Source organism: Quercus lobata, chromosome 2, assembly GCF_001633185.2.
Source record: "Quercus lobata isolate SW786 chromosome 2, ValleyOak3.0 Primary Assembly, whole genome shotgun sequence".
Classification (NCBI taxonomy): Eukaryota; Viridiplantae; Streptophyta; class Magnoliopsida; order Fagales; family Fagaceae; genus Quercus; species Quercus lobata.
The window spans coordinates 17,059,701-17,076,063 of NC_044905.1; the positions used below are offsets into that span (position 1 = coordinate 17,059,701).

Consider the following 16,363-nt stretch of genomic DNA (forward strand, 5'->3'; position numbering starts at 1 on the left):
CTCGCAGCCAGAAATGAAAGTTGAGGATATAATTATCTGACGTGTCACATCCTGATCAAACTCGCCACGCCACTTTCAAATTACTCAACGAACACCTCCATTTTATTCATTTTCGGTTTTCCCATCCCCTCCTCTCTCTCTCTCAAACAAATCTCATTCCTCTCTCTCTCTCTATCCGACGATGACTGATCTACTGAGACTCTCTCTTGTGTCTCACAAAAAGCTCTGCTTCAGTTATAGCACAGACTCTAATACTCTGATTCCAGTAAAACGGCGTCGTAATGACCTTCCGCGCCGCTCTCGACTTTGCTTTCGCCTCTCAGCTCCTAATCTCGTTATCTCGAACTCTCTCGAAACCGAACGGATGATTACGCAAAACGATGCGTTTCGCAGCCGTGGCGACGAGTCGTCGGCTCTTCTCGATGTATCGGGAATGATGTGCGGGGCCTGCGTGTCGCGAGTCAAATCGTTGCTCTCCGCCGACGACCGAGTCGACTCGGTGGTGGTCAACATGTTGACCGAGACCGCCGCGGTCAAATTGAAGCCCGAGGTCGCGAAGCTCGATATGGCTGCGAATGTTGCGGAGAGTTTGGCTGTGAAGCTGACGGAGTGTGGGTTCCCGACGAAGAGGAGGGTTTCGGGGATGGGAGTAACGGAGAACGTGAAGAAGTGGAAGGATATGGCGAAGAAGAAGGAGGAATTGCTCGCTAAGAGTCGGAACCGCGTGTTCTTCGCGTGGACTTTGGTGGCTTTGTGTTGCGGATCGCACGGTTCGCATATCTTGCATTCCCTTGGAATTCACGTTGCTCATGGTAATTGTAAATCAAATTATTTCAGAAACTCGAAACAAGAACGAGCAAGTTAAGTTTTGCTTTTCAAAGCAAAAAAAATTGGTTCATTTGATTTATTTTTCATTGTTGTCGTTTGGTGTAGGATCGTTCTGGGAGGTACTTCATAATTCATATGTGAAGGGCGGTTTGGCTTTGGGAGCTCTATTAGGACCTGGACGAGGTCAGTAATGGCTTCCCTTTCATCCTCTTGGTATATTTTGTCAACTAGTATCTCATGAGGGATTTGATGTGTTTGTAATAAATTTTCATTAGTATTTGAGATCAATGCACCTATAACAAAGAGTGACAAAGAGTGAGTTGATTCAAGTTGAGGGAATGAAAAAAAAGTAGAGGAAGACCAAAAATGAAATTACTAGAACGACATGTCAATTAAGGAAGTAACAGGAGACTATGACTTCGGATAGAATAAAATGGAGGAAAAAAATACATGTGGCTGATCCTGACTAATCTGTTAAGGATCTATGGCCGACCCTGCTCATCGATTAATTTTGGTTAAATTATTGTTTATTGCCTTACCTTCCTGACTTTTAAAAGATTATACTGAACCTCCTTATAGTTTATATTAAGTTGATTTGTCTTTGTAAATCTATCAGGTAATGTCACATCATCATCAATTTGACACCTTATTTGTAAACTATCATTCTTCCTTCTTCGTTTTCCTCTTAACTGTTCATCCAAAATGTATCAATTTAATTCACCCCACAGGCAGGGCATTTGATAGGAAAGAAAAAGGAAGGAAGATTGTGTGCAATTAGGGTGTTGAATAGTAGATGATGATGAAGATGTAGCATCACTTGATAGATTCACCAAATTTTTTCAGTCTAATCCAAACTACAAGGACATTGAACCGATCAATGTATGAATTTAAAAATCAAACTATAGCCAAGGAGGTAAAGTGTAGTTTGCTTACTTTGTATGTTCAAATTTTTCTATGTCTATTAATATGTTTTGATTGAAAAGAGTAAGAATATGTTTCAGACTTGCTTTTTGATGGTTTGAGGGCACTCAAGAAAGGTTCACCAAATATGAATTCTCTAGTGGGATTTGGATCAATCTCTGCATTTATCATTAGTGCGGTGAGGCCCTTTCTGAAAGCTAACATTGAGTTTTCCCTTACATTGCAAGATGGTTATGCTATATTTCAGTTTTGGTTGTAAATTTTATTATCTTAAATTTATTCTCTCTTGTAGGTCTCACTTCTTAACCCTGGCCTTGAATGGGATGCATCATTCTTCGATGAACCGGTGAATTGCTTTACTTTCATTATTTTCAGTACTTTGCATGATCTTCTTAGAAGCTTGTTAAGTTTTTAAGCTGAGTTTGAGAAACCTATTACTCAACATGGCTTGGCTTTTTGCTTTTTAAGCTGAGCTTATTAAGTTTTTTGGATGATCTTCATGACATGTGAAAGCTAGTAGGTTAAACATTAAAGTTCATTAGAAAACAAATTCCTCATGGAAGGCTCCTGTATTTTAGCATGCAGGTCATGCTTCTTGGTTTCGTGCTCCTAGGACGTTCTCTGGAAGAAAAGGCAAGGATCAGGGCATCAAGTGATATGAATGAACTTTTAGTAAGTTAAAAATGTGCTTTATGGCACTAATTTCAACAAAATAATCTATGAAAATTCTGATAGTCTCTTCTCATGAAATTCGGCTTTATTATAGCTTCTTTAACTTGTGTAGTTGTGCCTTTTTTACCTGCCATTGTGATTTATTTTTCTTTTTATCTGTCTGAAAGGTTTTCAATGGGTGATATTGAGTTTGGATGGGAATATTATTCATTATTGTTATTATTGGTAGTAGTAGTAGTATTTATCCTTTTAGTATTTCAGTGCATTTTGATGGAACACTCACTAAGCTAGTTCTTCCCATAATTTCTTTCTTTCTTTGCTCTATTATGTACTTTTGTAGCTGGTCTCCCCCCCCCCCCCCCCCTCTTTCATTTCTAGCAGCAATGAAAAATATATATGATCCAAATTCAAGGTACTTCGTTTTATATTAAAAGACAATTGTTTTTCTCGGTTGCTGAAACACGTTGATCACAGTTGTCTCAATGTATTTTTGGTTTGATGTAGTTCTCCATGTCTCTGTTGTCTGTATTAGGTCTAGCCTAATGTCATAAAAAATACGAAGGTAGCAGAGATAAGCATATTTATTTGATGAGAGAGTACCATTTGCTCACTGCAATGAACATGCTAGCCTGAGTATTTGTGAATTACTGTATTGTTAAAAAACATGGCACCACGGTTTACTTTCATTAAATTCAACACATTTCAGAACACCCGTTTCTTGTTTTCTTTATGTCCCATTGTATAGGATTTGCTTACAGGAAAAAGTGATGAGTGGAAATGACCTTAATTTGACTGTACAGGAAATTGATCTATGCATGATGTCCTTTCCTATATGCTTTGATATCTTATTGTGGATAAAATAGTCAACTCTTGTTTGATTGAATGTGCTGGATGTTTTTGCAGTCATTGATATCCACTCAATCGCGACTTGTGATCATGTCCTCTGAAAGTGATTCAAATGCTGATAGTGTACTTTGCTCTGATGCAATATGTATTGAGGTTCCAACTGATGACATTCGAGTTGGAGATTCCGTGTTGGTTTTGCCTGGAGAAACTATTCCTGTAGATGTAAGTGTTCAGAATGCTTATGGATTTCCATGGTTTAAAATCAGTTATTATGAGAAATCACATTTGAATCTTCAATCAGCTCCTGCCAGTGAGCTATAGTTTGATTGTCACTTCCCCCTCCCATAATGTTGAGATGGAGATGAGGTCATGGGTTCAAGACACATTGGTGCATTTAACATACCATTAAATAAATAAATAAAATCTTCAATCAGTCTTATAGTCTACCCTTTCCCCAGTGCAATTTATCTCTGACTTGATATGTTTTACCCTTTAACATAAAAACCAACCTTGTTATGAAATCAGATAATTTCTTGTTAGGTCAAACATTTGTGTATAGCCTTAAGATTTCATTAATATGTTGTATGAATACATATTAGATCAATATATACACATAACATGTTTTTGCTGTAAAAATTGATTTGTTGATTACTTAAGATAGTCTCTCATTCATTTTTTTTTCTTTGTGGAGCCTCTTTCCGTTATATATTGACGCAAGATAGAGAGAACTATAGTTAGGGTTCTTAATGAAATGTTGGTTAGGAATTTGATGTAAAGTTTATATATATGGCTAAGTTGGTTGAGAAGGAGTAGTGGATGAAGGCTTACACATGAGTTACAAGCTACCTAAAAATGAGTAGTCGGACCTTGAAGGTAGCTCTAGACACACATAAAGCCAACATCTAACTCACTTCTTAGCTAGGAAGCATGGACATGGCCCAAAAAAAAAAGGTTCTCTTATTTTTTGTTTTTCATTTTTTATTTCGGATACAGTTAAGACACTTCTGGGACATGATTGCAAAATGGTGATGATAAAACTAGGGGAAAAAAAGGTGGATTGATTTGACCCGTCGATCGGTGTTTAGATTGTAATACACTTGATCTCTCTCTCTCTCTCGTTGTCATCCTACATCTACACTCCGACAAAGCTCATCAGCACTTGTCTCAGCCCATTGATGTTGCTCTTACCATTCTCTCTTCTCTATGTTCTCTGTTATGTCTTTTTTTATTCTTTGCTTTTGTTTATGTTCGAGAGCCAGAGGCTTCTCGGTGAAATTTTACATTCAATTTTTTTAAAGACTGAGCCGATTGTGTATTTTCCAATCATTAAGACAGCTGAATGTAATTAATGCTTTATTTCTAACTCTCTTAGTCAAAACAAAGCTATATGGAATAGGGATTAGTGTTAAGCAATTAAAACTTAAAAGTTGTAAATATCGCAAACAATATTTTAATTATCATCACTAGTTAACATAAAACATGCTTAAAAATATATATAATATGCATAAAATTATAAATTATTTATTTATCGTTTCCCACTATGTCATGTACTAGCTTCCCCCCCTCTCCCCTTTTGCTAAGTTGTGAAAGAGGAGTGGTCAAGTAGGACAACACCACACAAGGTTGGCTTCATAGAGTAGCAATACCTCTCACTCATGGCAGTGGAACAATAACAGGTCAGTGCCATTTGTAAAGGGGCTTAGGGGTAACTAGGTGTGAAAAAGAAAAAGAAAAAGGGATCTTGATGATTTGGTGCTCGATAAAACAAATACGGAAAAGAAGAAGGAAACAGCATAGGCAATCACCCCTTAAAAGCTCAAAAGCTACTGGAATATGTATTAAAACATTCTCTGAATTTTTGGCCTACATAATGATAAAGGTCTTTATATAGGCTGTTATCAATCCTATTACAACAAAGACTAGGATTCCCAAGTTAAAAATGGAAAGAACCGCTAACCAGGTAGAAACTACTAGAATAAAATAGAAAAGGATTCCAAAACCTAAAATAAGACTCACAAACCTTTAGTACTGCTCATTCCAAAAATATGAAAATTACCAGATCACCCCTAGCTTAGAAAAATTAAATAGAACTGAACTGAACTAACAGCTTACTAGCACAAATAGAGATAAAGTTAAGTTCAAAACTAATTAGGCTGAGACTTCGTAAGATTACAACTAGGTCCCACATCAAATTTAGACCATAGCTTCAAATAGGTTTGATTTTTAACTTTGCTCTTCCAGAGCTTTTTGTTGCTTGCATAATATGTATCTATGTATATATGTGCATACATATATTAAAAATGAAATGTTTGTATAGATGTCAACTGAAACTAAAATTGCCTGCAACAGGGAAAAGTTCTTTCAGGAAGAAGTGTTGTGGATGAATCCATGCTTACAGGAGAGTCACTTCCTGTGTTTAAGGAAAAAGGCCTCACAGTCTCTGCTGGAACTATAAACTGGGTATGACCATGTGAAGACTTCAATGTTATCCCTTCTGCCCTTAATTCTGTTCTGTAGGGTGATATTTTTTGTGTGATGCTTATGTTTTAGACATAGATAGAACTTTTCATAATAAATTTTGTATTGCCTTTATATATTTAGGATATATGAGATGGGAGTTTGAAAACACATTGTTACTTACCATTTTTCTCCTTGTGAAATCAAGCTTTAGACCACATAGTTCACTCTTCAGTTAACTCTTAGGACATCCAAATTTTACGCAGGTTTTGATGTCTCAATTTTGTTTAAGTTAATTAGAAGTGCTACTTTGTATTTCAGGATGGTCCTTTGAGGATTGAAGCCTCTTCCACTGGCGCCAACTCAACAATTTCCAAGATTTTTCGCATGGTTAGTAAGACAACGGTTGTTTTATTTCTTGTCTTTTTCATGTCATTTTGGTCCATAATTCTAAACTAGAGGTATTTTGAAATGCCTCGTGTTTTAAAGATTGGGTTTTTTTTTTTTTTTGGGGGGGGGGGGGGGGTGGTGTTGCCAACAGGGTAAGAAAGTCATGAAACTTGACTTTCTTAGAAACAATAAGAATTGACCCCATTTCTCCTATTGCTTTACCCATATAAACAAACATTTGAAACTTACTACACTTGTGTGAACAGCTCAAATAAAACCTGGCCAGGTTGGATGGACAGTTATTGAGATAAGCCTAATGAACAATCTAATGCTTGATAGTTCATATTATATTATATACATACATACATACATACATACATATATATGATAAGTGGATGGTTCGTATTATATGAGACTTTAAAGCTTATTAGATGGATGTGTATTAGTGGTTTCTAGTTATATGAAAGTTCTATTGTCAGGTTGAGGATGCTCAAGGACATGAAGCACCCATACAAAGGCTTGCAGATTCAATAGCTGGGCCATTTGTATATAGTGTAATGACTCTCTCAGCTGCTACATTTGCATTTTGGTATGTGTTTGCTTCTTTAGTTATTCTTACATTCATAACACTTAAAAATGCTATTAGGTTATATGAAAGGATAAATAGGACCAGTATCGGAGTTTTTAAGAAAGGCTACAATTTGTAAACCTCTTGTAACATTAATCAATTTAACTTGACACTGAAATTTATTAATTCTCATATATGTCCTGTTATAATCTACTTGCTTTTAACACCTGGTTGTATTCCTGTTCAGGTATTATATTGGGACACACATTTTTCCAGATGTTTTGCTCAATGATATTGCTGGGCCAGAAGGAAATCCTCTGCTTCTGAGCTTGAAACTTTCTGTGGATGTATTGGTGAGTATTGGTGAACTTATATGCTATTATAACTAATTATCTTTAGACTACTTTCTGGTGTTATTCAACAAAGATTTTGGGACATCGAAATGGAAATGGATGCCTATTAAACTGTACAGAAATATTCTATATCTGGATGATTCACTGCAGTTGTGATGATTTTTATTGTCCTCTTTTTCATGAAATCTTCCTGAAGTTCAATCATAACTTGTATTACATGAAATCTTGCTTAGATTAAATCCATGCCTCAAACACTGATTTCAATTGTTTTTAGATCTCATCCTTGATTGAAAAGTGCTAAGTGCTAACAAAAATTAAGGCTGCTTAAGCCACTGACTAGACAGTAGTAGAACAATGCTTCAGACTAAAACTGTGTAAAAGTCTTTAAACTACTTTTTGGTGTCATTCAACAAAGATTTTGGGACATTTAAATGGAAATGGATGCCTATTAAACTGTATAGAAATATTCTATATCTGGATGATTCCCTGCAATTGTAGTGATTTTTATTGTCCTCTTTTTCATTAAATCTTCTTGAAGTAATCATAACTAGTATTACATAAAATCTTACTGAGATAAAATCCATGTCTCAAACACTTTGTTTTCAATAGTTTTTAGATCCCATCATTGATTGAAAAGTGATAACAAAAATTAAGGCCGCTAAAGCCAGTGACTAGACAGTTGTAGAACAATACTGCAGACTGAAAACTGTGTATCCATTCATCTTACAAGTTGTCAGCCATTTAAGACTCCATGTCATACTGATCTGCGATAATCATCATTGAAAAAAAAAAGTATCAATGAAAAAAATTACACTCATCTGCTATATCATTTTTCATAATTCAAATTGATGCTATAGGACTGATTCATTTAGCCATTTGTCTATTACTGCCATCTATTGAGGAAAAACATCTTTGCTAATGATCCTATATATTGAAACAAAAAACTCTTGAGAGAAAATTTAAAAGAAATGTTATTGTTATTTATTCATTTCATAAGAGTAATTTTTTCTCTCCCTTAGGTAGTTTCTTGCCCATGTGCACTGGGACTTGCCACACCCACAGCAATCCTAGTTGGCACCTCTCTTGGTACGTTATCTAACTTGTTTGCTATATTCAGTTAGTCTTTTCTCTTTTTTTTTTTCCTTTTTATTGGGATAAGTTATATTATATGCAGTTGGATGTTTTATAATGCTGACACACAAGTTCTAAAACAAGTGTGCATGAGATCTTACTGCTCAGATGATACTTTACGCCCTGTAATCAACTTTCTTTCTTCCTAATATCTATTATTGTTGCAAATATGAGATGATTGAGAGTATCAATGAGACCTACAATGAGCATCTGTCATAACAAATGCTGAAATGAGTAACTTCTACTCGTCTAGTTCTGACTGCAAATAAGTGAAAAAAATATAATGGAGATTTTTGCATATCTATATTTATATAAAGGATACTTTTCCATGGATGATTCTCAAAACGTCCTCTGAATGCCAAATACCAGTTTGTCAAATATCACTCTACTGACTATCACAGTACTACTTTTATAAGATGGTGTGCAGAATTGACGCGGGACAAGGAGTGGAAGATAGAAATTAGGGGAAAGCAAAAGACAAATCCTAAACTTCACCATCTAGAATTTTCCTGAAACCCTAGGCCTCATCACCTAAGGGTGATTGGAATCACTATCAGGCCGTCCCTATTCAGAAAATTCTTATTCAAATTGCACTGCTTCAAACCATTCCTACTTCTTGGTAGGCTTTGAGTACATCAATTCAAGCCACAATTATTTCCATGAAATCCCTGACAACAATAAATTCAAAATTCAAAAGTGAAATCTAGAAAAATCTGAAATTCAAAACTCAAAAGTGAAATGTGAGATTTTAAATAAGGAAAAAATAAATCTGAAAAAATAAATTAAAAATATATATAAAAAAATATTGGTTGTGCTCCCTGCATCAATAATGTTTTAAAACAAGGCGTAAAGCTTACATGCACTTTAAAATTTATTGTGTTGCTTTATTTCCAATAGTCATATTCCTCTCTGTTTATGTGTCCCTGCCCCTGTACTATAAATATTGTACTTATTGAGACCTCCAATGCCGCCCCTTTGTTGCATTGGACCATGAGCAGGAGCAAGACAAGGACTTCTTATAAGAGGAGGAGATGTGTTGGAACGCTTGGCCAGCATAGATTATGTTGCTTTAGATAAGGTAGTCCCCCACTTCACCCCCCCCCCCTCCCTCTCCTTTCCCCCAACTCATAAACACATGGAACTGGCTCTGAAATAAATAAGTTTTGTTGTATAAATAATGCATTTTAGTCTAGATTATTTGAGTTCTCTGCATCCTGACTCAAATTTTCAACTTTCAGACAGGGACCCTCACAGAAGGAAAACCTGCTGTGTCCGCTGTGGCATCTTTTGTTTATGCAGAATCTGAAATTCTTCAAATTGCTGCTGCAGTAGAGAAAACAGCTTCACATCCTATAGCAAAGGCTATATTAAAAAAGGCTGAATTATTAAATTTGGATATCCCTGTCACAAGAGGGCAATTAGTAGAACCTGGTTTTGGAACCTTGGCAGAATTAGATGGCCGTTTGGTAGCAGTTGGTTCCTTAGAATGGGTTCATGCACGGTTTCAAAGAAGAACAAGCTCATATGATCTTATGAATCTGGAGCATGCTGTGATGCAAGATTCATCAATAGGAATATCATTGTCAAGCCATTCAAAAACAGTTGTTTATGTTGGACGTGAAGGAGAAGGCATCATTGGTGCTATTGCAATATCTGATAGTTTACGCCTTGATGCTAGATCTACTGTAACTAGGTAAATTGCTTTTTCCTTAAAATGATATAATTGTGACAATTTCTAGCTGCATATACAAGAACCCTGCATTATTTTATCTGATAATGTACAGAATCTAGTTTTATGTTATGGCGATCATGAGTGTCCTTGGTGACCAGAGCTATTCATTGTTTATTCCAACTATAATGCAAATCTGTTTCACCCCCCCCCCTTCTCTTTTCCCCTCGTTAACTGTCTTCTGCTCTTTGTTTAGGATATCTTACTTATATCATCTAAACCCAGTCATTTCCTGAACCTCACCAAAAAAATCATTGCAGTGCCCCTGTCACTAAAAGAATATAGATTGTCTCTGAATTTGTAGTGAATATTTGACTCTAAACTCATAATTAGAAGATTTTCAAAGAATATTGTGGTCCTTGCAAAGTGAAATGAGTTCAAATATAGACTTTGTTTTGTACTTTTGTCCATGGTAAAAAATAAATAATAAATAAATAAATTTGATAGGTAATAATACTTTATTGAAAAGAGACTACTTCATGCAAAAATACATGAAGGAGCCTAAAGAATACAAAAGATTATGTACATATAAATTTTTGTACTTGACATGTTGGCCAGCATATTTCTAATTGCTAGACTTCCCCTTCTCTATGTTGGATTATTTATCCCAATCCTCAGAATGGATAATTAGAATCTTTTTATTAATTGTGTGTCATGGTTGTGATGGAATCCTAGTGATTAGTAATAACGCTTTTCTGTACGTTGGTTGACAGAACAACTATTTTTAGTTTCATTCTATTTGTTGGATTTTGGCATTGTTTCTTTGTATGGTTTTTGCTGAATGGCAATATTTTCCTTGCCATTCTTGTCACTCGAGTTCTGGCTACATGTGCTTATGTTGCTGCTTTGATGGGAAGGCTCCAGCAGAAGGGTATCAAGGCAGTTCTCTTATCAGGAGACAGGGAAGAGGCAGTGGCAACTATTGCAAAGACAGTTGGAATGGGAAGTGATTGTATCAATGCCTCCTTGACTCCGCAGCGTAAATCTGAAATTATCTCAACTCTTAAATCTGCAGGACATCGTGTTGCTATGGTAACCATCTTCAATCAGATCCATTACTTCTCTAGAATTAATATGAACATAGAAAATTTGCAATGGTTAAATAGGTCCTTCATGCTAGCAATTCTGATTTTTTCAATCAACTGTTCACACTAAATTCCATGGATCTAAAGCATTCAACCTTCCTTAATCCCCATGAACATGATATCAGATAAAGATTTGCTTGTACCTCATCCCTAAGCAACCTATTATGGACTTTTAAAAGGCTTTTTCTTTGGTAGAAATGACATTTTTCTGACATGTCTAGTTTTCTTAAGGTGGGTGATGGCATAAATGATGCACCTTCTTTGGCTCTTGCCGATGTCGGGATTGCTCTGCAGATTGAAGCACAAGAGAACGCTGCATCTGATGCAGCATCCATTGTACTTCTTGGAAACAAGCTTTCACAGGTATGTTCTTTCCAATGTGATTGATTTTTTCTTCTTGTTTTATGCTACTTATGCACACATGGGATTTCTCTGTTGCCAAAAAAAAATGTTGAGGATCATCACATTCTCACACATTGGATTTCTGATAACAATCTCTTTGGTAGCTTTTTATACTCAAGGTATATTTCATTACAATATTTTCCTTCCCCTGCTAGGATATAAATACCCTGTTTTAGGGATGATCAGAATAACCATTCAACCCAGAAAACTCTGGTAACTGCACTACCAGTACCAGCTCTATACCCTGTTTAGTAGTGATCAGAAGTAACCATTCAACCCAAAAAACTCTGGTCATGTTACAATATCTTATGGATATGAACCTGTATGCATGATTCTACTAAAAGATACTAGGGGGTTTGCATGGGTTGGGCTGGAGTTTTTTTTTTTTACCCAACCCAACAAGTCAGGTTGGAAAATTCTTGACTCAACCCAATCCATCAACCAACCCACGTGGGTCAGGTCGGGTTGGGTTAGGTCAGCAGATAATTTTCAAAAAACTTCCAGCCTTTTCAAAAATTGGGCTTTCATCAACTAATTAAGCATTTTTCTTTAATAGCTTACAATTCCCATAATATGTCTAAATTATATTTCAAATTTCATCAAAACTAATTCTCAAAATACCAAAATAAATCAACCTAAATTTTTTTTAACAATGGTAATAAAATACACTGTATTTGAACATGACCCAATCCGAGGCTAAAAAGAAAAACCCAACCCAACCCACCAACCCGAGGCATTGGATTGGGTTGTGTTGGGTCAGTTTCATCGGGTTGGTAGGTTGGATGCACACTAATTCAAAGAGGAAGAGCACGCCTTCAACATTTACTTGCACGATATGCTCCTTGAAAGCTTCTTGGGTGATTTGTCAAGTTATAATATGAGAGTTGAGTGCTAAACTATCATTACAGAGGATGGGGAACCTTCTATATAAAGTTGACAAATGAATAAAAACGAGAAGAGTACCCCATTCCTATTGTAAAAATTGTCCTTGACTGAATGGTCCATTGACAAATTAGGCCACTCTGATTCTTTTATGATTTAAAGGGATAAAAAAATGTATATGGTTATCATATGTTAGTGGCAGATTTTTTGCTTTTGATTTGGATGCAAAACTTGTGCATATGGTAATGGGGTTATTTTAAAACTGGGAAATTACAAAGTAGAGAAATGGAGGTAAATCCCCTCCTGTCTTGTCCTGTCCATCTGTCTAGCTTGTTTTCTCTGCATTCCAATGAAAGTTTTAACTTACCCCCAAAAAAATAAACAGGAGAAGGGAAGAAGTCCCATTAACGAAACTGTTTGAACCATGAATGCTGTGTACTTTTTCCTACATTAAAGCTTATACTAGGTTTTTCGTGTTTCTTTTTTCTGAGTTTGTGTTGTTGGCAGGTTGTAGATGCATTGGAACTTGCACAAGCAACTATGGCAAAAGTGTACCAAAACTTATCATGGGCAATAGCATACAATGTTGTTGCCATCCCCATTGCCGCTGGAGTACTTCTTCCACAATATGATTTTGCCATGACGCCTTCACTTTCAGGTCTGCAATCTGCATAGTTTTATTACTCAATCCAAGTTATTCTTTGATTGGAATGGTTAAAAAAGCCAATGTTCATTGTTCCATGCGTATCTCATGAACATGCCTTGCCTACATATATTACAGTACCACATACCACTTTACGGGCCCTACCAACTATTCTTTTCCAGTTTCATGAAAGATTCACTCCTATGTTTGGTTTAACAGGTGGCCTGATGGCTCTGAGCTCAATATTTGTTGTCACCAACTCGTTGCTTCTACAGCTCCATGGGTCTCAGAGAAGCAGTAAGAACTAGCTATGATTTGATGCCAAATATACCCGCTGTTAAAAATTCCGGATGAGTTTGTTTCTAGTAATTTTTTCTGCGTTAATCCCACGGCTTCCTTTCATTTATTGTGTGATAATGTATAAATATATATAGTATTTGATAGCTGTTAATGATTAGAGTTAAAGGCTTAAAGCCTGTGTAAGATTGTAGTATTGTAACATCAAATATTCATAGTGCAACATAAGCAAGCTCGTCACAAGTTGTGCATCCTAAAAGATATGGGCTCATTGGGCTGGCCCCCTAGTAGTCCGTTATGTATCTCTGCTTTCTTGGTCTTTGTATTTGTTTCATGTTTATGTGACAACTATGTGGTTGTTTCTTGTTTTAATGAATACTATTCAGCCAAAAAAAAAGAGGGATTATGGCTGACTAGTGGCTAGCTACTAGCTTCCAACTACATAATTATTTTATCATCATTTGGAATGTTACAAATTTAAAAAATTAGGGGCTTCAAGATTCCACATTATTCAAGAAGGGCATGACGTGGCTAGTGATTTCATAATCTTTAGTCTTTTTACTCTTTCTTTTGTTCCCAACACCAACAACAACATCACTCCAGTAAACAGACTTGTTAAGGCTAGTGCATCACACGTAGCATGTACTTCCACTCATACACAAGCACCTTCGCTCGTGTCTCTCTATTTATGTGCACATCTATATTGTTTGGTAATAAAAAATATATCTTATGTTAAAAGGGATTTGCTCTTGCCCCACCAGAACCCAACAATGAATGACTATTCAACTCTTTGTTTGTGCATGGCATGGGCATTGCTGGTAAAAGCAGGCTTGATAATTCAGATTTCAGAACCGTAGATCCATGGACAATAGTGAGCTCCTGTCCAGGTTGTACAGTATTAATCCTTGTCAGGTATTTTTCTTTCCCTGTTGATTTCATGTGACCTCCCAAAATAACCAATAGCTTTATGCAGTATCGTCGCTATACCCACCATTTTGAAATCGATTAAGCCAAGACTGCAAGAGACAAAAGGAAAACTGAATCCTTTCATTTGTTTGTGATGATGCCCTGCCATTGCTTCTATTGTGTATTTTCAAAATCCTCTGCTTGAAGGAAATACGAAGGTCGGATGAAAGCTGGAAAGGATAAAAAATGAAAATATAATTTTCTCTGTTCTTCTTCTTCTTCAAGGAAAATAGAAAAACAAAAAAAAAAAACAAGTAGTATATGTTGAAATGGTGGGTTACAGTTAGTTCAGCTGGTAAAGTCTTTGATGATTGTATAAGAAATCTAGGGTTCAATCCCCCGTCTATACCAAAAACTGATTGGTGTCTTAGTCTGATAATAAAGAGCTATTATTAGGAGCGGACGTCATAAGTTGAAACTCTTTTAAAAAAAAAATAATAATAATAATAATAATAATGAGTGTGGAACATAAAAGGTCCAAGATAGAAGTGTATATTATATTTATCCTTCGAAAGTCCACAGTTCGAGAAGGGTGATTCTCAGGCATTCATTCCAACGAGATTGAATTTTTAAATTTGGAAGATGGATCTACATTACTCTTGCAGAAGCAAGTCCTAAAGAATAACATAAGAAAGTTAAATAAGGACTAAATTTTCGGCTGCCATATTTGTTTGCACACATGATGAAACTGCATTTTACAATATTAAATGACACCCAACAGTAACCATAGTTATTTTAAAATATCACAATTCTGCAGTAAGGACTATAATAGGTTGTCTTCTCTTTTTCTTTTCTTTTTTTCCTTAAGGAGTGAGATTATTTTTCTTCGATTATTTTTTCTGAATAATACTTAATATTAAAAATAAAAACCAACAGAAAATAACAAAAAAAGAGGGGGGGGGGGAACAAAAAAAGGGGGGGGGGGGGGTAAATGGTCCTATACAGCTCAAAGGCCCAAGGCAAAAATCAGGGATAAGTCTCCCCTCTCCAATTACATGAACAGCCCATCTAACAATATTATGAACAACAACATTAGATTCTCTATACATATAAAGTACACACCATTCAGTGTAACTTACATTTTTTTTTTTTTTTTTTGGGGGTGGAGGCGCTACGTTATTCTTCTTGAAAATATGTTACATAATACATATGTCATAGTGAGCCCTATTTTTTTCTTTTTCTTTTTTCCTTTAAATATTTAGCTGGGTTGATAAAAAAGATGGGGCCCAAAAAGAGAAACCTTAATTATAGACATTTATTGGGAACGTGATTGGGAACAAATTGCTGTTGGAGAAGGGGCTTGATTTGAAAACGATTTGCATGTGATTGGTGGGCCAAGGTTTTCCTTCACCATTTACTTCGGGGCATTCTTGCATGCAATGATCCCCAGTCACAGTACCCCCACTGATTGCACCACAATAGAAATCAAACCAACGATACAGCTGTGCACGTGATTTTTTTCTTTTTCTTTTTCTTTTTCTTTTTTTTTTTAAATATTTTTGGATATAAAGATAAAACAGGATATGCCTTTAGCAAAATCATAATAATATTTTACCAAAAAAAAATCGTAATAATAAGTGGATTTGCATCAGTTGGTATAAAAATTTATATCTATTTTAGCATAAAAATTTTTTTTTTTTTTTTTTACATATTCACTTTTCAAAATACACTAGGTCAGATTATTTATTTTACACTACATTTCATTAAAATATCAATTTTCTTGATTTAGTTGTTTTTCTTTCTTTACATACAACAACCACAATTTACTCTCTTCCTTTATTTTTGAGATACGTAAAAAAATAATAAACAACTAAGTACAAAATTAAAAGTGTCAGTATAAATTTACACGATTATTATAGGAAACTTATAAATTTACATAATTATACATGAATTAATGTAGATTATTTTTAAGCAAAATTATATAAATTCTACACCTTCTATCTATTATACACACAGTGGTGTGAATGATCTAATAATAATAATAAGATGTTACAGGATGCACTCAATATGGGAAAGAGACCGGGACATTTCTTAATTAACTCTGTTACTGATATCGGAGTAGTAATAGCCAGCTGCAAAATATTGAAGGCACTAGGCAATGAGTCCAAATCTTCTGTCCCACACTTCTTACTTTATTATATACTCCACAAATAAAAATATGTCATATTTCCATCTAATTTATTAAATGCTAAA

At 35.4% G+C, this 16,363-nt stretch overlaps 1 protein-coding gene across 2 annotated transcripts; it reads left to right on the forward strand.

Moving 5' to 3' along the window:
• The first annotated feature begins 66 nt into the window (after window positions 1-66).
• LOC115974773 (copper-transporting ATPase PAA2, chloroplastic) lies at window positions 67-13,627 on the forward strand. 2 transcript variants are annotated; one of them, XM_031095285.1, is made up of 17 exons: window positions 77-812; window positions 934-1,011; window positions 1,830-1,927; window positions 2,042-2,095; window positions 2,335-2,421; window positions 3,325-3,489; window positions 5,617-5,727; window positions 6,046-6,114; window positions 6,594-6,703; window positions 6,930-7,035; window positions 8,055-8,121; window positions 9,165-9,244; window positions 9,405-9,859; window positions 10,753-10,927; window positions 11,212-11,343; window positions 12,772-12,922; window positions 13,127-13,627. In XM_031095285.1, exons 1-17 carry the CDS (start codon window positions 182-184, stop codon window positions 13,213-13,215), a joined length of 2,658 nt encoding a protein of 885 aa, XP_030951145.1. In that variant the 5' UTR covers window positions 77-181; the 3' UTR covers window positions 13,216-13,627. The 2 variants fall into 2 exon arrangements, 1 of the variants encoding a protein (XP_030951145.1); XR_004088009.1 differs by lacking the exons at window positions 12,772-12,922; window positions 13,127-13,627 and having other exon boundaries at window positions 67-812; window positions 10,713-10,927; window positions 11,212-11,264.
• Window positions 13,628-16,363: the final 2,736 nt, after the last annotated feature.